Raw genomic sequence first — 26,748 nt, forward strand, 5'->3', positions numbered from 1 at the left:
AAATAAAAATAAAAATGGATAAAGTAATAAAAGTCTAGTGTTCCTAATATTTTAGTCCCTAGAAACGACGCCAAACACTTGATAATTGTTTTATGATTCACTAAACTAGACTACGATCACGACAAAGGCAAGCGCACCTATCGATTGGTAGTATAGCTATTGTTAGTCCAGAATATTGTATCCACAAGGAGTAAAACTACTAGTATTATCTATCTTTCTATTATTTAGCCTAAAACAAATGAGATTTATTTTAATCTAAATTTAACTAAACTAATTAACTAATGAACGCGACAGAGAGTGAAGAAAATAATTGAATAAACCAATGATAAAGACAATACCCAAGGAAGAATCCACCTAGACTTCACTTATTATTCTAACTCTGAATCAAACGATTTATTCACTTGTCTTGATCCGTAGAAATCCCTAAATTATGTTAATATCTCTTTCGAGACTAAGAACAACTGACACTAGTTTGATTAATTGAAATCTCTTTCTAATTAAAACCCCTATTGTCACATTAATTCAATCTATGGATTCCCTTATTAGATTTGACTCTAATCTGGCAGATTTATGTCGCCTTATGTCTTGGGTTGCATGCAACTCTGCTTACTTATGATAGATCTACTGTTAAACAGGGACTTTTGCTCTACTAATTAAGCACATCAAACTTGGAATAATATCCTGAAAACATTAAAAAAAGAATTAAGAACACACAATTAAGAACAAGAACAAGTATTTATCATTAAATTCAGAACATTAAAAATAAGGTCCGTCTTAGGTTTCATCTTCCTTAGGTATCTAGGGAATTTAGTTCATAATATAAAAGGAAGACATCTCAAATTTAGAAAAACAACAAGACATGAAAAACCCAAATAAACTTCGAGAGAAATTTGAATGGAGATCTTCAATCTTGATGTGGATCTGCTTCTGAGACGATTCCAATGGCTTTCGTCGAGTAATTTTTTCTTTCTTCTCCTCGTACCCCCTTTAGGTCTTCTTCTAGTGTGTTTATATAGACTTTAGAATGCTTAGAAACCCTAAAATTGGCTTTTTCTGCGTGTTCGGGAAACAGAGAGTGATATTGACACGGGCTGGCACATGGGCGTATGGCCTGCCCGTGTGGATCACATGGGCATTTGCCCAGCCTGTATGGATCCTGAAAACTTCTATTTCAGCCCATTTTTCGCTCCTTTTGCTCCCAAATGCTCTCCTATGTATAGAAACATAAATTTAAGGGATTAGGAGCTTTAAATTCACTAATTTTCATCATAAATCATCCAAAAATATGCCAAGCATGAAATTAAAATATGTTATATTTATGGTTTATCAAAGAGCTATTAACAAATAAAAAAATTAGAAGAGCTATTCACTATGAAACTAAATGAGGAGTGCTCGACCATTCTCCAAAGTAAGCTACCTACTAAGTAGAAATATCCAGGAAATTTTACTATCCTTTATTTTATTGGTAGTTTGAACATGAAAAAAACATTGGCTGATTTGGGCGTTAGTATAAATTTAATGCCTTATAAAATGTTCAAACAGCTTGGTCTCAGGAAACAAAAACCCACTAGCGTGAGTATTCACTTAGCTGACAGATCTATTAAATATCTTTGGGGGCATTATTGAAGATGTACTTGTGAAAGTAGATAAATTCATATTCCTTGTTGATTTTATTATACTTGACATGGATGAGGATATTGAGGTGCCTTTGGTTTTAGGAAAACCCTTTTTAGCCACTACTAGAGCTCTTATTGGCGTGGGTAATGGTAAACTTGTGCTTAGGGTAGGTGATGAAGAAAAATTTCAATTACATGATACCATGTGAGTTTCTACTAAGCAAGATTATTCCTGTTATTCTATCGATTGTATTAATCACGAAATTCAAGATTCCTTGTAGGAAATTGTTCATAAGGATGCGTTGGAATTGTGTATTATTCGAGGTGAGGAGGCCGATGGGGATAATTCTGTGACAAGTGAAATGAGAATCAATCTAAATGCTAATAAGTCTTAACTGAGACAAAAAGAGTTTGAGACCATTGAGGTAAGTAAAGATTTGAAGTCGAAACTCTCCAATGAAGAACCTCCTAAGATAGAGCTGAGGTAAATACCAAATCATTTGGAGTATGCATTCCTTAGAGACAATTTTACACTACCAGTGATTATTACTTCAGACTTAAAGTCGCATAAGAAGGATGAGTTACTGCAAGTGTTGAAGGAATACAAAAAAGTTATAGCCTGAAAGATTTCTGATATTAAATGGTTCAACCCTTCTTTTTGCACCCACAAGATCTTAATGGAAAATGAGTATAAGCCATGTGTATAAGCTCAAAGGAGGTTAAAACTCAACATGAAGGAAGTTATAAAGGCTGAGGTAATTAAACTTCTAGTTGCTAGAGTTATTTACCCTATATATGATAGTACTTGGGTGAGTCTTATGCAGGTTGTTCCTAAGAAAAGAGGCATGACTATTGTGGCTAATAAGAAAAATGAGTTGATTCCAACAAGAATAGTTACTAGATGGAGATTCTATATTGACTATAGGAAGTTGAATGATGCTATGAGGAAAGATCGTTTTCTTCTACCATTCGTAGATCAAATGTTGGAGAGGTTGTTTGGTCACATGTACTACTATTTTCTAAATGGATTTTTTGGCTATTTTCAAATCTCGATAGCTCTTGAAGATTAATAAAAGACGGCATTTACATGTGCATATGATACACTTGCTTATCAAAGAATGTCTATTAGATTATGTAACGCCCCTTCTACTTTTCAGCATTGCATGTCAACTATCTTTGATGAATTCATGGCATACATTATGGAGGTATTTATGGTTGACTTCTAAGTATTCAATAATTCTTTCCATCTATGCCTTAAAATTTTGAATCAAGTTTTAATGAGATGTGAGGAAATGAACCTTGTGCTTAATTGGGAAAAATGCCACTTCATGGTTCAAGAAGAGATTGTTTTGTGTTACAAAATTTCTGGTAACGAGATTGAGGTTGATAGAGAAAAAATTGAAACAATCAAAAAAGTACATTCCCCTAATTCAATTAAGGCTATCAGAAGTCTTTTAAGACATGTTGTGTTCTATAGGATATTTATTAAAGATTTTTCAAAAATAGCAAAACGTTTAACTAATTTACTAGAAAAAGATGTATCATTTAATTTCATTCAGAACAGTTTAGAGGATTTATGGTTCTTAAGGAAAATATAATTAATGCCCTAGTTATGGTTGCACTTGATTGGAATTTACCTTTTGAACTAATGTGTGATGCAAGTGATTTTGCAATAGGTGCAGTTCTTGGATAGTGAAGAGACAAGCACTTTATTATGCTGGCAAGACTTTGACACATGCACAAGAGAATTATACAACTACAAAAAAAAAAAAATTAGTAGTTGTGGTTTTTGCATTTGATAAATTTAAACCTTATTTAATATTGTTTAAAGTTATTGTGTATACTGACCACTCTGCGCTTTACTACCTTTTAACTAAATTGGATGCAAAACATAGACATATAAGGTGGATTTTATTGTTGCATGAATTTTATCTTAATATTAAAGATAAGAAAAGAGCTGAAAATCTTGTAGCAGACCACCTTCTTAAGGCTCAAAAATCCACATCTTGAGAAGCTTAATGAAGATGTGTAAATGAATAGTTTCTTGAAGAATAGCTCTATGCAGTAATTGATTCTAAAGTCTCTTGGTTTGTAGATTTTGTGAATTACTTAGTTGCTAACTTTCTACCAGAAGGTTTATCTCATCAAGCAATTCTTTACTAACGTGAAAAACTATTTTGGGGAGGATACATTTCTTTTTCATATGGTACAGATTATGTGATTCGGCTATGTGTTCCAGTACTAGAAGGGAATAAAATTTTGGAGATTGTCACTTTAGACTGATGGGAGGACACTATAGTGGATTAGAACAACACATAAAGTCCTTGAATCAGGTTTTTATTGGCCCACATTGTTCAAAGATGCTAACAAGTATGTTTCTTCTTGTGATAGATGTCAGGTGAAGGTAATATTTCCAAACGTGATGAAATGCCTCAAAATTATATACTTTCTTATGAAATTTTTGATATTTAAGGTAATGATTTCATGAGACTATTCCCTAGTTCTAATGGTAATAAAATCATATTGGCAACGATGGATTATGTGTCAAATTGGGTTGAGGCTCAAGCTTTACCAACTAATGATGCTATGGAGGTAGTTATATTTCTAAAAAAATTATTCTCTCATTTTGGAACAACTAGAGTAATCATTAGTGATAGGGACACACATTTCTGTAATGCTCAATTTGACAAGACTTTTAAGAAATATTGTGTGCATCATAGAACAACTACCCCATATCACTCTCAAACTAATGGTCAAGTTGAAGTGTCAAACCTAGAATTGAAACGCATCCTAGAAAAGATGGTAGAAACAAATAGGAAGGATTATGCACTAAAATTAGATGATGCTTTATGGGCTTATAAGACTGCATATAAAACACATTTAGGAACATCTCCATACTGACTTGTTTATGGGAAGGGTTGCCAGTTACCATAGAACTCGAACAGAAAGTATTTTAGGCCATAAAATTTCTAAACTGTGGCCCAAAACTTGCATGTTAAAAGAGAATGTTGCAACTAAATGAGCTACAGGAATGATGAGCAAATGCTTATGAAAGCTCAAGAGTGTACAAAGAATTAACAAAGTGATGCCGTGACGCTCGTTTAAAGCAACCCAAGCAATACACAGATGAAGATCGAGTGCTTTTATACAATTTGAGGCTCAGACTATTTCCTGGAAAGCTAAAGTCAAAATGGTCGAGTTCATTTGTGGTAAAAATGGTCTTTCCATATGGCACAATAAAGGTAACACATCCTGAATACGACACATTCAAGGTAAACAATTATCATCTCAAACTTTATTTTGGTGGTGATACTATTAATGAGAAAGAGAGCTTCGGCTCTAAAATCTGAATTAACCATGTGCGTGAAAGGGAAACTCGAGCTTAGACTCTAAATAAGCGCTTCTTAGGAGGTAACCCGAATGTTTTTTATATTACTTTATTTTATTTTCATTTAATTATGTTGCACGCTTATTACATTTATTTTTATCACTTAAAAAAATAGAGACCACATGGTTAGGGGTAGACCACACGACCATGTCATCTATACGGCTTGGGCACATGCCCATGTATACTTGGGCATAAAAAATTTTTTGAAGCCAAAAGGCCGTGTAACCCACACACCTCATTTTTTTATATTATTTTATTTTATTTTCATTTAATTATGTTGCACGCTTATTACATTTATTTTTATCACTTAAAAAAATAGAGACCACAAGGTTAGGGGTGGACCATATGACCATGTCATCTACATGGCTTGGGCACACGCCTGTGCACACTTGGGCATAAAATTTTTTTTGGAGCCAAACGGTCGTGGAACCCACACACCCCATGGCACGACAGTGGGAGAAGCGAACAATAAACCCACGCAGCCTGAATAAATCCACACGGTCGTGTCACACAGCCTAGAGACATGGGCATGTCATGGACCGTGTGAATAATGGAGTCGAATTTTCAATTTTCTTGTGAAATACACAATCTTAGTGAAGTTACATGGCTTAGCAACACGACCGTGTTACCCACACACCCCTACACGATTGTGGGAGAAGCAAATAATAACCACACACAGTCTAAGAGATGACACATGGCTTGGAGACACAGGGGTGTCCCAGGCTGTTTAAACACTGGAGCTTATCTTTTTTAAAATTTTCGTGTGACACATGACTTTATAGGAATACACGATTGCATGAAATGACCGTGTCGCCTAACAAAGGCCAAATACACGACCATGCCTTTTTTCTAAACCTTAAACCCTAATTTTTTTCCTTTCTTCTTCTTCTTCATGTCGTTTCACCAACTCCTCCCTAACCATACATGCCATATTCATCTTCCAATCCATCTACCCCTTTGACGTCGGTTCCTTCTCACCATTTTCTTTGAAACGTGGAACACGCCTACCCTGCCACTAATTTCTATTTCACCTTCATCCCTTGTTGCACTACCCTCGTCGTACGAGCCAAAGGTCACTGTCTGCTATGCCACAGCCCCCCACCACCAGCCAACTGTCAACCTTCATCAACAACGTCATCGCTCTCAAATAGCCGATCATTCCCTCTATTCCGTCCTTCCCTCATTTCCTCACCCCTACTCACAACCATGACCAACCCTTCTTCTTTCTTCCTATTAAGTCATCCAACTCGATTTTTCTCCTTTTGTTCCACAATCATACGAGCCACCACTACCCTATACTTTTCTTCATTGCCTACCACCCCTCTCTCTCCCCTACCACTGTTTGTCCTTTTGTGATAACTCTTGAAAAGAGTTATATTTTAGGCCTCTAGACTTGGTTAATTGTTCATACTGGATTAAATTTAGTTGCATTTTAGGAAATTATATAAGTACTTTTATAATGTTGCATCATGAAGTTTGGATTGTGCTTTCAATGTCACTATGTTACTTTTACTTATGGGAGGAAAGGAATTGTGTGTTCTTTATAATATGTGTAAAAAGGAGGAAAAGAAGTGAATGAGTGAAGTTTTGTCATGACAAAAGGTTGGATAGATTGCTAGCTCAAATGTCATGGTAATTTTAAAAAGGTGCTAATTCAACTATCAACTAGTGCCACTCTCAGCCAGCTATATTTGTACTAGAAATATCCATTTGATAGAAATGGAGAAAGGAGTGTGCGCCTAGAGGTGGACCTATATTATAAAAAGAAGAAAAAGAAAGAAATGAGGGAGCGGTTTTTTTCTCACACAATTTCTCGTGAGAGATCCAAAGACACAAAGAAAGAGGGTAGTAGCTAAGGAACAAAGCAACAACACAAGGAAGAAAGAGGAGCATTCAACCCCGGGCTTCGTAAGATATTGCAGCACTAGATTTGAGGGCTGGATTGGCGAAAGCTTTTTAAAGTTCTTCCTTCATTATCTTAATTTATTTCTGTGAATTTTAACTGTGGAAATATGTTGTTGAATGATACTTTCATTTTGGATTTTAATTTCCAACTCATGAGATAATCTCATCGAGTTGGGATTACTAGATAAATCTTTAGTTTCTTTATTGTCCAAGGCATTATCCTGATTTAATTTACTGTTTCATTCGATTTGTGCTGTTTTAAAATGTATGCATGAAATCTCTAGACATAAATGAATGTATGGTATGTTCATTAACTTGATTTAATTCTGAAAAAAAGTTAGATGAGTTGGATTGTGATTGAATGATACAAACGAGTGCTAGGTATCCTTCTTAAGACTTGTAGACATGCAAAACCTTAGATAGGGTAGTTTGAAGTCTAACTCTCGAAAGAAATAGACTATCTTAGATATAATCTAAATAGTAGATTGGTTAAGATTTTGCGATGACATTATTGTGTTATGAGAAAAGAATTTTAGTAATCCCAACCTTCTCATTTAACAGCGTAGATCATCTCAACTTTGTCTCCATATCTTTGCCACAACATTTTAAGTTAGTTATTTGATTTTAATATTGCATACGTTATTATTCCTATACAAATTGTTATTCTATTTTACCATAGCCTAATTCATATAGTTTATAGTAACAGCTTAACCAAGTTACTTCTATTCTATCCCTGAGGAGATGATCTTATTATTTTATTACTTGATTCGACGTGTATACTTGCACATTCACATATTATATTCACACGCAATATCATGCCCTATTTTTATGTTATTTAATAATATTATTTTATTATTAGCATGTTAATTTTTTTATTGTTGTTATTATTTTTACTATTATACCGTTAGTTTGGTAGTTTACTTCTATCTAATTTGTATTAGTTTGGTTTTAGACTTTATTTTATTTTATTTATTTATTTATTTTCATATAATTTTTGGTAGTATTTAATGATTTAGGTCTTAGTTAAGGATTAAGAGTTCGTTGTTTGGTAAATTGAACTTGGTCCATTGTGTTTCATATTTTGATTCGTTCATCTACTGTATTAATTTGTGTTGATGCTGATATATCTAGTTGTCATTTATTTTTTTAGGTACATTATGACAAAAAAAAAAGAAGAAAAACAGAGACTATTGTCCCTACCTAAGGGTGCATTTTTGTCATCATCCCCGACTAAAATCACGAGACACCCATGTCTCCAATTTAGTCCGAGTCTATATGAGGACCAATATCAGCATCTTAAGGACCGACCCTTAGGTTTGGGTTTGGATTGAAAAGCTCTACAGGTGGCCCGTTTAGCTGCTAGAGTTTGGGTACTAATTGACACAGCATCGTGAGACCGGTTCTTTACCATCATGGAGCCCACATGTGTCGAACTCACACTAGAATTTTGCTTTACCTTTTTCCTACAATCGATGATTTCACGATGGGATGAGCCTTGTACTACTATCTCTTTTCGGCTTGGGGGTACGACACGTTACTTGAGTGTCCCGGGCTTTGAAACTTCCTTAGAATTATATTTCAAGGAGTTTTTGAGTACCGTTGAGTTCCCAACACTTTTCAGGCACATCCATGAACTAGCCCGATTCTGTTGGTTCGACATTGTCGAGATTGAGTCATAGTACAACTCGAGTTAGTCGAAGGCAACATGCTTACTTTTGGCTCTGCATAATATTCACATCATTCTAACCCACATATTGACTAGTCGGGAGGAGAGCACAGGGGTCGTCAGTACTACAAACGCTTATATTTTGTGGAGTGTGAAGACACGTCACTTGATCGATGTCGCTGACTTCGTGGTTCACTGTTGTCACCACTAATGCGATCGGAACAGGAAGGGCCCTATCTGTATGGGTCATTATGTGACTCATTTGGCAAGGTACTTCGTGATTCTTGACACGCTTGAGCAGATTTTATCCTTCACTCTAGTTGGACAAATGGTCCCGTAGGAGTTATCTATTATGAACCATATGAGGATGATTTAGCGCCAGCACGAAGCAGGTCCAAATCGGTATATACTATTTTATCCGGATCCATAAGATGAGCATGAAGAGTCCCTAGACGATGACCCACCTTGACATGCTGACTCGACTCAATCATCACCTCCTCCGAGTCACTCTACTATTACACATTCAGTCACAATTGAGAACATCTTCCGCACACAACAGTAACACTCCAATCGAATCAACCGCCTTGAGCAACGACAGATAAAACAGATCAACCGTCTTGAATAGCTACATTCAAAACACTTTGGCTAACTTCAGCGTTAGCAGATCGCATTGAGGCATATTTACAATAGACGTGCCAACATTTTCCTGTTTCTTCACCTGATCCCTTTGTTATACTTATGCCTCTCGATCCTAGCTTCTCAAATGACGCCGATCACTGAGCTCATTTAGTTTTATATTTTATTTATTTTTCTTTTTATTTTTAGTTGTACTTTTATTTTTATTTTTATTTTTATTTGTTTTTATTTTATTTTTCAAAATTATATGTTTTATTTTTTATCATGCACTTTACTGTTTGGTTTTTTTTGACTATTTTTATATTTTGTTATCTCTGATCTTATTTTATTTTTATCTATCTTCTTATTAGAGTGCACAAAATCATGTACTTAATTTAGGATCTCTTACATTTTTGGGTTTCACTATTCTGACACAATCATCCAAATTCAGGGCAATTTCAGTTCTCTTCCTCCCTTTCCTTACTATATTTTGGTTATTATAACTATATTTGTTTATACATTGAGGGCAATATACATCTTAAGTGTGTGGATGATTTTATATGTTTATGCGATATACTCCCTGAATTTTTTTTTGTGTGTTTAAGTTAATTTCTCAAACTTAACATTAAAGTTTTTTTTTAATTTGGAGTTTTTATTGATTTTGTTTGGGAATAATTTATGGATTTGTATGTATTGTTTTATTTATACTTTAAGACATGAGAGAGTTAAGCATGATAAGCTATTTTTCATAAACTATTATTTTATGTTGTCCCCCTAAACTGAAGCATTATCTTGAAATTTTAAATTTACAAGTTTGACATCAAAACCATAATTTTTGTAAGCTTTTGAGCTTATAGAGCATATATTTTCTTCGTGCTCATTTTATTTTTGGTCGTGAGCATGTCAACTTGATATGTTATTCTAGAACTTGCTTCGATTATACATGTCAAGACCATATTATTGATTTGATATATTGAGATAATAGAGGAACTTAGGATTTAACCCAGCTAACCTTTAAATAGCTTACCTATTGAATTAACCCTAATAAACCCTGTTGATCCTAACACATTTTTTTCTTATCACTCGTTTGTGTTAACCATAAACCACATTAATGTTGTAATTTTTTTATTGACTCTCTTTTTGTCAAGATTGGATTTGGTTAGTTTCATGACTATGTTTCATCATTTTCATTGTTGAATTTTCTCTTTGTTCTAAAAAAAATTGAAAAAAAAATGTAGTGAAAAAATTTGATTGAGCTTGAATGGTTAATATCATTTTTTTGTATAAAAGCTCATATCCACTCTTTATTTCTTGTTGATATAAATTCTTTTAATTCAACAACTGATTTTTTTTTTTTTTTTGGTTTGGTAACTTATCAACTTGACTCTTGATTGTAACCAACTTTTATGACCTTTTCCATATCCTTTACCTAAGCCCCGCTACAGCCTTGTAAAAACCACTTGATTGTTGTGTCATCTCATTTCTATAGTGGTGGAGATTTGATTTTCAAGGAAGCCTATGGTAATCGAATTTCTTGTTTGACTGTTGAGTCACATTACTTGAACCTTAAACACCTTGAGTGCTTTGAGTGAACCTTAGTGAGGGTGTTCATTCTTGTTGAGTTTGAATTTGAGGAAATTATTGAGATAGGGGAGATGCATATGTTTTATGCTTTAAAAATTTCTACTCAGATTGGTGTTCTTTAGTGTCAATTTTGTTTAAATTTCCAATGCATGATTATCTGTAGATTATCCTAAGACATTGTCTGTGAAAACAATAAATCAAGGGAAGTTAACTTGAATGTGAGTTGGGAATTTTGCTTGAGGACAAACAAACACTTAAGTGTGGGGATATTTGATAAGTGGTAAAAGTAACTTTTTTTAACCTCATTCTTAATGCATTTTTGAGTGATTATTCAATGGTAATTATGAGTTTTATGCTCGTAATCCTTTAAATTCATGTTTTAATGCTTAATAAAACACTTGGGAGCAAAAGGAATGAAAAATGAGCGAAAATCAGAGCGATAGAGCAAGCTATAAGAGCAATACGAGTTAAACCATTTCTTATGGCCAGACCACACGACCATGTGACCGACACAGATGTGTGATAGGTCATGTCGATTTCACAGGATTACACACTGAATTGCAAAAAAATCATGATTTTTATGTTTTTCAGGCATTCTAAGACATATATATGAAAAAAATAAGAAGATAGGAGGGAGCCGTCATAGAATATTCAAGAAAACAACTTGAAAAACACCGTTGAAGCTGACTTGGAAGCACATTTCTGTCAAGATTGAAGATTTACATTTGATTTCTTAGGAATTTATCATGATTTTATTTATTTATTTCGGTTATACTATGTCTTGGATGTTTTTATTTTCAAGCATGAACTAATTTTCTAAATACCTAGGGAGATGAACCCTATGATGCATTCTGTCTTTTGATTTTTATTTTACGCAATAAATACTTAGTTCTTATTGTCAATTATGTGTGCTTAATTCTTGGTTTAATATTTCTAGATTATTGTTCCATGTTTGATGTGCATAAATTAGTTGTTGAATATGCCCTTTTTAAGAGTATATCTTGCGTAATTGAGTGAAGTTCTATGCAATCCTAGAAATGGGACGACATAAATCTATCAAATTAGAGTCAAATCTAATAGGGGAATCCATAACATTAGATAATGGATAATGGAGGTCTTAATTAGAAAGAAATTTCAATTAATCAACCTAAGTCAGTTGCTCTTATGCTTGAAAGAGATATTAGAATAATTTAGGGATTTTTACAGATCAATATACTAAGTAAAGAAATTACGTAATTTAGATTGATAGTAACAGATGAAATCTAGGCGGATTTTTTCCTTGGTATTGTTCTGCTTCTTGGTTGTTAATTGATTATTTTCTTGTTTTGTTCTTTGTCATGCTCGTTAATTAATTAATTAATTAATTAATTTTTAGTTTTGAATCAATCACTCAAATTATTCAGTTAAATAAAAGAAAGACGGTAATTACTAGTACTTTTAGTTTTCATGGGAACAATATCTTTGCTCACCATAACTATACTATTAATTGATAGGTGCACTTGCCTTAGTCAACTTTTTAGTAAGTTTCGTGACGCATCAATTGTTTAGATTATTAATTTTTTATGCTTATATACTTAGCCTAAAGATCGAATTTTGTAGACGTACATAAACAATTTAAGCGAAGGTGCATCGGAGGTCATTCATGGACACTTTCAAGATGTAGGTTTTTTGCGCAACTCTTATACTTAGGGGGACTAAATTGGATCCCCACTCAACAATGATTTGGTCAAGAGATGGAGACCAAAGTCACACACATTCAATCTTTCTTGCTGCGAGTGTACAATTACACTCGAGGACGTTAGTTTATAACCCGGTCTACCAGTTGTTAAATATATTGTTACAAGGCCAGTTATTAGTGCCTATTAGAGTGCAACATGCAAGCAACTACTAGGGAAGGTGTCGAACAAGTTTAGGGGTAGTCGAATCGAGATGAGATGATTGGAGGATAACTTTTAAACTATCAAGGCTTTAGCGAATGGCATTGAAAAGGAACAATTCGCCTGTGCATTCATCTTGAAGTTGATCAGAGGTCTACTAATGCAGAAATCTTGCAATCTGGTACATTTAAGGTGGCTATTACCACTAGCCGACTTAAAAGAATTAAGACGGCTTAGTTGGGGATCAGAGGTAATGGTGACATTGTATCGAGAAATGTATCTAACGATGATACCAGATAAAGCTAAAATCGGTGATTGCATGCTCTTTCTCCAATCATGGGTATGGTATCGACTACCATTTTTACACCCCTGAGTGGAACTCCCTTACGAATTCCCACTCATCATATGGTAAAATTCATTTGACAATATCATTACCGTTTTTATTTTTCATTGTTGTAATTTTGAAATAACATATTATTCGTATAGATGGAACAACCCTGCATGACACAGTGGTATACCGACCGAGCTCAAGGATATCCGACTAGCTCTAGATTAAGAAATTGAAGAGGAAGTTAGTTTATTAATTTCAAAGTTATATATGTATTCTAGTACTTGAAATTAAATATGAGCCACATTCTAAAAATTATAAACTCGTAACGTAGTTTGTATGGATGCCATATACGGATCCAAAGGTTCAAGAATGCATCCTGACCAAAATTTTAGCCAAGCACAACATCTGGCACGTCAAAGTTCCATTGGTCATTTTTGCAATGGTCGAGATGCATTAACTTGACCGAGTCATGCGACAGTGTGGGTGTACACAACGTAATTCGTTTCCACCCCAATAGCTCGATGACTTGCACAAATTTTACTTGTAGGTGAGACTCAAGAAAGATTGTCCAACATTCCAGAAGAAGTATATGGAGTTGTGGGAACATAGATACAATTTCTTACCAATACGTGAACCACTTCTCACACTAGAGTTAGAGATGTCTTGAGATTACATGGATTGGTTAAGGCATAACGACAAGCTGTATCTACTATTGAATCAAGAGAGAAGTAGGAAATGTCACCTTAGGAGGCCAAGATGAGAGCCCATCAATCCTAGGTCAGGAGTCGGAGATTGTCGCGTGTGAATATAATATGTGAATTGTACAAGTATACATGTTGGATCAAGTAATAAAGTGATAAGTGAGTATTGTTCCCATGAAGATCGGATTGAGGCACAAAAGTGGTTAAGTTATTATAATATAAAATACAATTAATGTTATGGTAAAGCTATGGTAAGTATGCAGTGGCAATTAAAGAAATAGTGATGTATGCAATATGTGGAATTTGAATACTTGGAAATGCTATGGCAAAATGAGAGTAAAAATATAATGACAATTATGAGAATTACTACGGGAATATTATGTAAATGAACAAATAAATAACTAAGAATGATATGGTAAATATATAGCGACAAAGAATAATGATATATTATGTTGATTTTGAAGGTTAGGATTACTAAGAATCTACCTTTAGTGTCAATAATGCCCCACCAAAATCATACTGAGTTTACTGCTTAGAAGAGCTCTAAACTGGTCTACTTCTTTCGAGACAAAAAACCTCAAGTTTCATTGCTTGTGTTTATAGGCGTTAATATAGTACCCTGTATTGTTTTCCTGTTGTATGAACGTTGCTTTGTCTAGAGTCTACTGTAAGTATCGATCGAGTACTTGCTCATATTATTCAATTTCAATCCAACTAATCCAACCTTTTCAGAATTAGATTTAGTTTATAGGTTTATAGGTATGTTGAACAGTAATTTATGTTTAGAGATTACACACATTCAATTTAGAAATAAAAACAATTGAAGGAAACAATAAATTGAATCAGATATATGCTTCAACCGTTAAAGAAAATGAAATCGCCATCATGTAATCCCAACCTGATAAGATTTAGCTCATGGATTAGCACATAAAATTCCAAATCAAAATAACATCCAATACCATTTTCATCATTCAATTCACAGAAGAACAAAGTAAGAAATATGGAAGACTTCGGGAAGCCAGCTTTCGCTTGTCCAGTTTACACTCCAACAGCACAGTGTCCTGCGATAGCTGAGAGGGACTACTTTCGTCTTCCTCTTTCTGTCTCTACTCAGCTGCTACCTTCTATTTTTGCCTAAGACTCTTACTCTTGTTTGTCATTTAGGGTTTCCTCCTTTGGATTTTTATAGCTTTTTTTTCCTAAGGTAAATCCAACAATCCATGTTTATCTTCTCCTCTTTTTAAATTCTTTTTTCAACAACCAAAAATTATCTTCTCCTTTTTTAAATTCTTTTTTTTTCTAGGATAAAAACCAACAACCCAAGATTATCTTTTCCTCCTTTTCAGGTGGATTTTTCTAGTACAAGTATAGTTGGGCTAAAATTGATATCCATTGAGTGTTGACTCAGTCTTCTCGATATTGACACGATATCCGTGTTGACAAAATGTCCAACTCTTTGCCTCGACAAACCTTCACTCCTTTATTTCTTGTTCCTCGGCCTGCACCTGCCAAACCACCAAACACAGCCTTACCACAAGAAATTAAAAGTACCTAATATTTAAACAGAGTCCAAGCTCCTAGTGAATTGATGAAAATACGAATGAAATGTCCTAAATGTAACTAAATGTACCTAAGTACAAGCAATCAGCTAGGTCTAAAGGCATGAAATATAACTCTTTTCAAGAGTTATCAGAGATGCGGTGGGATCAACATCTGTTCCATCTGCACCGGAGGACTCGATTGTCATGCAACCTCCTGGTCAGTATGGTTAATTTATTTTTGTTTCTAACCCAGTTTTTTTGTCACAAGTATAACAACATGCACACTCATTCCCAACATCATCACCTTCAGTTCTGATTTATTTTACAACACGACCACAACATGCAAAATCATTCCTTTCATTAACACATTTAGCGTCAATTTATTTTACACGAGCACCACAACACGCCCCATCATTCCCTACATCAACACCTTCTCTAGGGATATATTATGCATGACCTTCACCCACCGTGCCATCTTACATTTCGATCCTACTAACAACACCAACACATCTGGTACCGCTTTTATTTCCCACATTCTATCTGCAATTGGGCCAAGCGATAGCATATAATGGCCCGCTGATAGTGTTACAAACACCCCCAGCATCATTGTTCTACTGAGGTAGGTCATCTTCACAACCGTCGACTCAACTCGAGAGGGGATTTACGATGGGTGGGTAGGACACGGTCATAGTTAACCACGGAGGAAGGAGATAGAGTCAGCGATCAACCCTGACTTGCATGTAAATATAAAGTCGAAGTTGATAGGAAGTCGCCAAACCAGCTAGTGCGATGGAACCCTACAACCATATGTCTGACATGAAGGCATTTTCTCTCTGCCCATTTCAACCAGCTTAGTTGCTTCTGAGCCCTACAACCCGAGATTCCCGGGATAAAACTTTTTCCCTTTATACCCCACCCTATCCCCTATATAAATGCTTCTACTTCATCCCCTACTTACCACATTAAAATCTCTCCTAAATTAGTTTTTTCTTCTTATGTGTTGAAATTTTTGGGTTTAAAGATTTATTTCTCTCCCGCTTTGAGGGAGATGTAGCCATAGTTTTAAGTTGTGCTTGGGTTCATGGTGATGTCATAGATCTTGGTAACCTACAAATTTCACCTACCGTTTGAGTATGATGCCATCACCTGAGAAGTTGGGATTGGTTTACAACTCAAGGTCTAAGTTGACGATGATTATATCATCTAAGTTAAAGTGTAACTAAGGCTGCAAGTTTACAAAGGTTATGCTGTCAAGGGATAGGGCCATAAATGACGATACTAATACAGGCACGACAATGAGTCTTCTCATTAGAAGAACATGGTTCATAAAACTCAAACATAGGTGCAAGAAAGGAAAACACAATGGGCCTTCCAATATAATCAACTAATTCATGTTGTCCATTATAATCATAGGCGGTGACCTTGTTAGTATAACTTGTTACAACTTAATGTTGTCACAGGTTATAATAACAGGGTCATCGCCTTTGGTGGTGGTGGATAAGACGTATTACTTTGTTATACTGAAACACCACTGTATTTTTCTTCCTCGTATTTATTTTTGAGTTTTACAAAGCATCCTCTTTTGATGAGAAACTTGTTGTCATGTCCGCATAACCACTGTCAACTACGACCCCATTTATGCTCCATCCATTGACAACATAACCTTTGTAAACTTGAAGCCTTAGTTACACTTCAACCCTAGACCGTATAATCACCTTCAGCTAGGACCTTGAGTTACAGCACGATCCGGCTTCCTGAGTGATGGCTCTATACTCACATGGCAAATGAAATTTGTAGGACACCCATCTCCATGATACCATCGTAAATTCAAACATTTCTTAAAATTATAACTATGTCTATCTCAAACATGGACAAAAATAAATCTACAAACCTTTAATTTCCAACCGTAAGAAAAAAAAAGAAAAAACTATTTTTTACCAAAGTGAAAACGTGACTTGCAGGGAGTGTTTTCACTACCACCTTAGTGAAAACGCACCCTGCAGGTCGCATTTTTTGTTCTCTTTCCTGAAAACGCGTCCTACATGGCATGTATTCATTAATGTGGCAGTGAAAACTTGCCTTACAGGTCGCATTTTCAAAGGAGAGAAGAAAAACAACGTAGATCTGTAATCTTTTTGCAAAATCAACTTAGTTTCTCAAAAAACAATTTCCAGCATATTTCATTAAATTAACCTTGTTACTCTCATGAAAGAGAAACCCAATTTTTAAATTTATTTTATTATATATTTTAGAATTTATTATATTTTTAAATAATATTTATGCATTTTATATGTTTCTTTAATTTTTGAAAATTAAGACCAAAATGAAATAATATATAAATATTGGGGCTTACTTTTTAAAACTATGATTAAATTGACATAATATGTAAATGTTGAGAGTTAAATTTATTATTACACTAATTTTTAAGCAGCAACCTCACTCTCATGTTAAGTAGTTAATGACATTTAACGGAAAATGATTAAAATTAAATCCAATTAGTTGAGTGACCATTTTAATAAAATTCATAGTTGAGTGGCCAAATAAAAAAAATTCATAGTTGACTAACGAGTGGTGTAGTTTACCCTATTTCTAAATATATCAAAAAATAATAAAATCTACAAAAATAATTTTATTATAAATATCTTATTACAAATAGGTATCTATTAGAGAAAGAGATTTTGATGTCATCTAACCAATAAAATAAAATAAAATAAAATCTAGTAATATGATTTTATTTTAAATATCTCGTTATAAGCAGATATCTGTCATTTATCCATTTTAATACATTAGGGTTTCCAAACATAAAATTTTGATAAGTAATAATGTACTTTGAATTTTGTTTATTAATAATTATAATAATATAATTTTTCTATATAAGGAAGTCCCATGCTGTTCTAACACCTCTTATCTTCTTTCACTGATCTTATATACTATACACTAAGTATTTGTTCTTCCTTTTCTAGTTTCCATTGAGGAAAAGACAGATAAAACATGCCGGCGGCAGGAGGAATTGGGCCGGGAAACGGCAAGGAATACCCGGGAAACCTCACTCCATTCGTCACTATAACATGTATTGTCGCCGCCATGGGTGGTTTGATTTTCGGCTACGATATTGGGATTTCAGGTAACATTTAAAAACACACACACAATTGACCCATACATTTTTGTTTGTTTTACGTAGAAACCAATGGTTTTTTTTTTTTATAGGCGGAGTGACGACTATGACTCCTTTTCTTCAAAAGTTCTTCCGAGAAGTTTGGGAGAAGAAGGAAGCTAACAAGTCGACGAATCAGTACTGCCAATACGACAGTCAAACACTGACGATGTTCACTTCGTCACTGTATTTGGCTGCTCTTTTGGCGTCACTGGTGGCTTCAACTGTCACCCGTAAGCTTGGGAGGAGATTATCCATGCTTTTTGGTGGTTTACTCTTCTTTGCCGGAGCTCTTATCAATGGCTTTGCTAAAGCTGTTTGGATGTTGATTGTTGGTAGATTGTTACTTGGTTTCGGTATCGGTTTCGCAAATCAAGTAAGAACCATCAAGTCTTAGTCTTAGTTTTTGTTTTTTTTTTTCTTTTCTTTTCTTTGCAAGTTGTTCGTTAAAGAATAAAAAATAATGTGCTGTCTGAAAGGAGTGGCAAAAAAAAGAGAAGTACATATCTTAGTCTTCTTTATGCATTGGGGTTCATTTTTTAATTTAGATTTTTGCTGGATTTTTGTCGTCTAATGTGTCTCTTTGTGTTCTTCAGAGCTCCTTTTTAGATGGTTCTAAAATCTCAGTATTAACAAAGCAGACAAACTTGTTCTGATCCAGATATGATCTTTTGTATCCCTTGTTTTAACTGGATAAAAACCTTATCTGGGTTTGATTTCTTGAGATCTGACAAGTAAATCTCTGATAAATGGTTTAAAGTTATGAAGCTTGTTCCTGTAACTGTTGCTTTTCCTTGTCAGACAAGGCTTGTTTTTCTTTGCATGACACGTCTTTGCACCATTTTTTTCCGCTAAAAGTTCACTCCTTGATGCAACGGGCGTTGAAAAAAAAATATTAGCTTCTGTTTTTAGTCCAATGAATATTGATAAACCCATGTTTGTTGACCCCTTTTTTGCATTATTTTGTTGCCTAACTTCTTTTATCTAATCGGTGGCAGAAAAGTTTTCAATAAATAATTTTATCATTTTAATAGTTTTTATCTTTATATAAAAGATAGAATTAAATTTTATTATTTTTAAAGGGTATTTTATCATTATTAATTTAAAATTTTTATAAATTTTATAAAGGACCGTTTTAAGGGACCGGGGCCTGCCGGCTCCGCTACTGTGTCTACTTAAAACAACGGTGATTTGTACATTTTTTTTTCTTTTTTACAGTCTGTGCCACTCTACCTCTCGGAGATGGCACCCTACAAGTACAGAGGAGCATTGAACATTGGTTTCCAATTATCAATCACAGTCGGCATCCTTATTGCCAACGTGCTGAATTACTTCTTTGCTAAGATCAAAGGTGGGTGGGGTTGGCGACTGAGTTTGGGTGGTGCAATGGTCCCTGCCCTTATCATCACAGTCGGATCCCTAGTCCTACCAGATACGCCGAACTCGATGATAGAACGTGGCCAGACCGAGGAAGCCCGAGCGAAGCTCAAGAAGATCCGTGGGGAGGATGATGTTGATGAGGAATTTAGAGACCTTGTTTCGGCCAGTGATGCATCAAAGCTAGTTGAGCACCCTTGGAGAAACTTGTTGCAGAGGAAATACAGGCCTCATTTAACTATGGCCATCTTAATTCCTTTCTTTCAACAACTAACCGGCATTAATGTGATTATGTTTTATGCCCCCGTATTGTTCAATACCATCGGTTTCGGAGACGATGCTTCCCTCATGTCTGCTGTGATTACTGGTGTCGTTAATGTTGCTGCAACATTGGTCTCAATCTATGGTGTTGATAAATGGGGTAGGCGATTCCTTTTTCTAGAGGGTGGAGTCCAAATGTTGATCTGCCAGGTACTTTATTTTCCCCCATGAAAAACCAGTTTCAATAGCAATGGGTACTAACTTGATCTTTTGGCTATTTGTTGCATTTTTTCAGGCTGTTGTGGCGGCATGTATTGGTGCTAAGTTTGGAACCAATGGAAACCCTGGTGATTTGCCTAAATGGTACGCCATTATTGTGGTGCTTTTCATTTGCGTTTACGTGGCCGGATTCGCCTGGTCTTGGGGACCCTTGGGATGGTTGGTTCCTAGTGAAATTTTCCCATTGGAAATCCGATCAGCTGCACAAAGTATCAACGTTTCCGTCAACATGATGTTCACATTTTTAGTGGCCCAAGTGTTCTTAACCATGCTCTGCCACTTGAAATTCGGACTCTTCATGTTCTTCGCCTTCTTCGTTATAATAATGTCCATCTTTGTCTACTATTTCTTGCCTGAAACAAAGGGTATTCCGATTGAAGAGATGAACCAAGTATGGAAGTCGCACTGGTACTGGTCCCGGTTCATGGAAGACCTTGATTACCCCATTAATGGAAATTTGGAGATGAGCAAGGGAGGCCAGGGTCCAAAGCTTGTTTAACTTCAGCATTTGATAGTACTATATATATCATAACATTTGTTTCAATGTTGTTGGATTAAGGGTACAAAGTGCTCTGCTCTTGTTTAAACCTGGAAATTTCTATATACTAAAAACATGAAGGAATTTCTCACCATTGATTTGCTCGAATCACAAATTTCTCTTGAATCTCTTTGTTTGATATAGACTTTGCAATTTACATACTTGTCATTCCACCCGAAACTAAAAACAGTCCCTGCAAAAAAAAAAACACACACACACTCAAAAACAAATTTTTAATTTTAATAATGAGAATAAATTTAGTTAGTACCATGCTAGTCGTAGTATTGTTTTTCTATTGGTATCGATCTGTTTTAGATTTATCATTATTTTTAAAAATGTTTGATATATATATATATATATATATATAAAGTATTTACACATATCAGATAAAGAGATTAAATATCTCAAATAGAAAATACTAATAAAAATAAAGTTTTGGTTAAAATGGTAAATAAAATATTTTAAAAATGCGGGCAATAAATTCAAAATAAAAATAAAAAAATTAAATTAAATTTTAATTTTTTGCTACTAACCAGTACAAGCGAAACTGGAATTTGCACCGGAGTTAAACTTTTTTTTTCTTTTTGTTTAGGTTTACTACCAGAACAAAACGTTCCAGGCAGTATTAGAACGATACCGAGTACCATGGTGAGAATGCTAAAAAAACTATATAAATTTTATAATAAAAATGACAGAATGACAAATTTAGCCATTAACATTTACATCTTTTGTTAATTGCTCATATTCCTTTTTTTTTTAGTTAAATTTGGTCCTTAACCTTAAAAAGTTAAATTGTTGATTCTTAATAGAAATATTGTATAAAATATTAAATTTTTAAACATGGCAGCTCACATGATAATCTACGATACTTCAAGTTATTTTTGAATTTTTATAATTTTTATTTTGTATATTTTTATAATTTTTAAATTATTTATTGACGTATTATTTACGACATTATTAAAAAATTAATATTTTAATTAGTATTTTAATTTTAAAAAATACAATTTGATTATATTTGAAATTTAATGATTAAATTTATATTAAAAAATGAAGACTAAATTGGCAAAAAATATAAACTTTAAGAGTTAATTTTATTATTATGCTTAAAAATTTATATTTAGTATATCACGTTAATTATTACGCCACGTTAGTTCAGTGAATGTAATAGAATGAGAATGGAATAGACCACCAATGGTTTAACGTGGGAATGGAATAGCCATTTGTAATGGTATTTAATTATTTGTTTGGTTGGTCGATTTATTAGAAAAGAATATATGAAAATGATAATGTTACTCTCAATAATTTTTTAATATATATTGAAATTATTATAATATTTAATTTCATTAGAAAAATAAAATTATAATTTAACAATATTTTTATAAAAGAGTTATAATTAACATTTAATAATCTATTTAAATGTTAGTAATAATATTACTTACCTTCTCTCTTCATTTCATAAAAAAACTTTAACTGTTGAATTTTTTAAAATTTATTTTATCAGCGATAGCGTTGTCTTTCGGGTTTATTATTGGTCACAATATTTTCAAAATTATTTTTTATAGTTTTGTTTTGTTTTTAATTTTAGTCTACATTATCGTACTTCTGTTCCCAGTTTCGGTTTTATCTTGTCCATATTTTCTGTGGTTTTTGTTTTATCCATTCTGTTTTTTTAGAAAGAAAATTTGGTTTTATTTTTAATTTTTAATTTTTAGTAATGTTCTAACATATATGTGATATCTATCAATGTAAGGGTGTTGCCAAATATTAAGAACCATTTTCGAATAATTTTATTATGATAGATCATAGTGAAGGTGATAGATTTGAGATAATAAAGAGGATAGCCTATCTAAAACTTGGCCTTCTATGCATCACTAATGTGGTGGGTCTTTTGAAGATTTTGACATTTTCTTTTAGTTGATCGGTGTTCATCATCAAGTTAATTTGATGATAACAAGGCTAAGATGTAAATTTTAACGATTTGATCAAGTTGATGAATCCCTAATTTGTTTATTAATTATTCCATTGTTGCAATTACTCTCAATTTATCCTTCTCTTGTTTTGAGATATTTTGCAGACATAACAGTTGTACATTAGTTTGTAGTGATTTATTTATAGTTTGTACTATACGTTATGTATTTGTATTATTATTTATTCATGATTCCTATTAATAATACTATTTTTTCAAAAAATTGTTAATAATACAAATCAATATCTGTTAATTTTTCCATCTTCTATGTCAATTTCTTTTTCTTTCTCCCCAAAGTTCATCATCTTTATTCTATCTTGTATTCTCCAAAAATAGTTTCCAATTTTTGACAACCCAAAAACCACTGATTGGTCCTATTCTAGAAAAAATGAAGGAGATTTTTGTTTTTTTACTTGCCCATTATTTTTGGTATTTTTTCTTTTCACATGTCTAGAGATCAAAGAATAAAAAAAGCTCATTAACTGCTAAGATCGGAAGCCATCACCAGAGTTTTGAACAGAGGAAGAATAGAACCTTTGGAAGCCATTACCTGTTTTAAAAAAATCTGCATTTTCCACTTGTTCATTCTCATAGTTTATTGTTATATCAGCTTGATTTTCTTCTTATCATTTATAAAAAGCTGTTTTTTTTTTCTTATCAAAAGAAAGAAAGTAGGGATCTCTTGGAAGGGAAGGCATTTTTGACCAAAAAAAAGGGTAGAAGCTAATACCATATTGGACCAAAAAAACCTATCTTGTTAGAAAAAAAAAGTGTTAAATTCAATACTAAATGATGTATTAAACTTATAATTGTTAATAATATTTTTAGAGAAATAATATTTCTATTAATTTAAAATGGCAATACAACATAAAAGTTAGTGGGATAACGTACTAGAATACCAATATAACCCACTAAACAATTGCAATTAAGTACAAACAGCCGTTCCATTGTTCTAACAATTGCATGTCATGGCCATCATAAAAATCCAATAGAAAAGAGATATATACAAGAAGGAATACTAAACTAGTAGTACCAAAAAACTACTAGAGATGCACCACTATAATTAACTGCTAATAACAACATCCTTATTGTGCCACTATCAAATTGCGTCCACAATGAACTCTAGTTAATAATAATAATGTCAGAAGCTCCCAAAAGACTCTTCAGCTTTTGTGATGCACAAAATCAATCCCCAAATGGTTCAACTTCTTCAAAATCCTCTTGAAAATGAAACTAAAAGAAACAACTAAGAGAAAAATACTAAAATTATGTAATATCCCAAATTAGGGCCTAATCGGAATAGTGGTTTCGTGACCACAAATCCGAGATAGAAATAATTATTTTATAATTATTTTGATGTTTATGATATGATTGTATGATTGTGTGAAAATTTCGTGATGAAATCCTATGCCTAAAGTACTTAAATTGAAATTAGGGACTAAATCGAATAATTTGTAAAACTTGCATTCTAGGAGTTTTTAGTATGAAATTGTTTTAGAATATTAATGAGGAGGTCTTAAATAGAAATTTGACCAATTTCTAAGTCTATGGAAAAAAATTGGACATGGATGGAATTTTTGGAAAGTTTAGTAGTAAGGGCATTTTGGTCATTTAATTATTAAAATGAATTAAAAACAAAATTAAAAGCCAATTTTTGTCCATCTTCTTCATTAGGCCGAAATTTCAAGGGTTATCCATAGTTAGGATTTGTTTCAAGTTTCCAAGCTCCATAGTAAGTGATTCCAAGCCCCGTTTTTAATGTTCTTTACGTTTTTTAAATCCCGGTAACTCGGTATAGCTTATGATAGTAATATTTTGAGTTAGAGTTCATATTTGGAAAAATACCCATAGGTGAAATTTGTGAATTTTGATGTTTTATGATAGAATATGTGGTTTTAAATTATGTTAGACAACTTGTGCTACTCGGTTTTGAGTGAAAACGAGTAAAAGAGCTTAATCGGCAAAAATACCTAATAGTCATAAGTACATGTTAGAGTGAGAATTTGATGTTGCCATAGAAGGGAAAAGTGATCAGCATGTTATAAAACATAAGAATAAGGAATTAAGTTTAATTCCCGAGATTTGGGGCAAAAGTGTAATTATGCAAAAGTTTAGGGGCAAAAATGTAATTTTTCCAAAGTTCGTATTAAATGCTGTTTTGATGAATGTATGTATTAAATAAGATTAATTTGACATTATAGATCAAGAGAAACGAGATTCAAGTCGCGATCGAGGGAAAAATAAAGTTTACGAAGAATAGGCTCGATTGCTAATAATTTTGTACTGAGGTAAGTTCATGTGTAAATGTAATAACATAATGTCATTTTAAGCAATTTAATGTTGTTTATATGATATGATGCTGATTATTATCATGAAATTTATGCTTTGTGGTTATTGTTGAATAATATGTAATTATGTGAATTACTTGATGAGTATGAACTATCACCGAAGTATCGATTTCGATATTCCGTGGAAGACGGCAAAGATGTGTGATCGAGGAAAAAGCCCGTTTGAACCTTGGGAATATATTAGAATACAAGTGACATGTCACTAGGATGGTTGAGTTCCGAACTCGTTGAGTTGAGTCCGAGTTCGTGAGATGTAACTAGGCATCCGAGCTCGTTGAGTTGAGTCCGAGTTCACTTATGGATGCGAACGCCCGAGCTCGTTGAGTTGAGTCCGAGTTCACTTATGGGCAGGTTACATGGTAGCTTGGCTACATAAGTTCCGCAGGCTATTGAGTTTGTCTAGCTGCGGGTATGGCTCTTATGTTCATGAGATCCGCGTATTCGAATTATATTCCGATGTGTTCAACGGGTGAATCTTAAGTGAATAAGAAGAAGGCCTAAAACGAAGGTGACATGTTGGTAAGTGTGGTAAATGAGAAAATTCGACAGGTATGTGCTTAAACCCTCGGGTTGAAAACTTGGTATGATGAAATCGTAGAAAGATATTAAATGTAAATGAAACATGAATGTCTTGGTGTTGTTTATGCAAATGATGTTTTATGTGAGATTGTGTGATTATGTTACTTTCTATTTGCATGTGAACTTACAAAGCATTTTTGCTTACTCCCTCCTTTTCTTTCATTGTAGTTTTGACAAGCCGGCTTGAGAATCGGGATAGGTCGAAGACTCGTTCACACTATCCGAAGGCTTAAATTGGTAAAATGGCTTGTGTATTTTGAATGTGGCATGTATGGCTAAACACTCACTTTGTGTAATTGATCTTATGATATGGCTATGGTTTGGTAAGAAAAGGGTTTGTAAATGATTAGCCATTGGAATGGCCAATCTAAGTCATATTTGATGTTATGTATGTTTAAAATGCTATTTAGCCCATGAAAATCCTTAGTAAAGTGAAATTTGCCATAAAACAGAATCTGACAGCAGCAGTGATGTAAATTTGAAAAATCACTAAAAATAGTAGAAATGGAATTAAATGATGAGTAAGTTATGAAATTGAATCTTAATTAGTCTATTTTCATATGGATTCAACAAAACAGAATATAAATTATATTTTATGAGATATTTGAATTTTTGTGAAACAGGGCCAGAGTGATTTCTGGATCCCCTATTCCGACTTTAAAAATTCATCATAAATTGTAAAAAAATAATTATAAGTCATGCTTTATATTTACAGATTCCTTATTGAGTCTAGTTTTAAGAGAAACAAACTTCATAGTCATTGAAATTCTGTACAAAGAGATATCTGATTCGTAATATACAGAGGTCAGAGCAGTTGAACCCTGAAACAGAGGAGAATTTAACTAATAAAATGTACTAATTGGCTTGACCAAAAATTCTAGAAAGAAATTAATAAATAGATATATGAGTCTAGTTTCAGGGAAAATTAACGGAATTAGATTTCGAGTTTCGAAACTCAAGATATGAATTTTTAAGCGACTGTGACGCAGATTGCTAGCTTGACTGGAAATTTTAAAAATAAA

The 26,748-nt window shown here is 33.5% G+C and overlaps 1 protein-coding gene across 1 annotated transcript; it reads left to right on the plus strand.

Annotated features, from left to right (window-relative positions):
* The first annotated feature begins 17,968 nt into the window (after window positions 1-17,968).
* Window positions 17,969-20,948, plus strand: LOC108455908 (sugar carrier protein C-like). The gene is made up of 4 exons (XM_017754483.2): window positions 17,969-18,348; window positions 18,432-18,754; window positions 19,597-20,226; window positions 20,312-20,948. The coding sequence occupies exons 1-4, from the start codon at window positions 18,216-18,218 to the stop codon at window positions 20,792-20,794; spliced, it is 1,569 nt and encodes a 522-aa protein (XP_017609972.1). The 5' UTR covers window positions 17,969-18,215; the 3' UTR covers window positions 20,795-20,948.
* Window positions 20,949-26,748: the final 5,800 nt, after the last annotated feature.

Source organism: Gossypium arboreum, chromosome 6, assembly GCF_025698485.1.
Source record: "Gossypium arboreum isolate Shixiya-1 chromosome 6, ASM2569848v2, whole genome shotgun sequence".
In the NCBI taxonomy this organism is placed as follows: domain Eukaryota; kingdom Viridiplantae; phylum Streptophyta; class Magnoliopsida; order Malvales; family Malvaceae; genus Gossypium; species Gossypium arboreum.

Coding starts and splice junctions, on each gene's coding strand:
- LOC108455908 (XM_017754483.2), top strand. CDS start 18,216: ATGCCGGCGGCAGGAGGAATTGGGCCGGGAAACGGCAAGGAATACCCG. Junction 18,349..18,431: donor CTACGATATTGGGATTTCAG/GTAACATTTAAA, acceptor TTTTTTTTATAG/GCGGAGTGACGACTATGACT. Junction 20,227..20,311: donor TCCAAATGTTGATCTGCCAG/GTACTTTATTTT, acceptor GCATTTTTTCAG/GCTGTTGTGGCGGCATGTAT.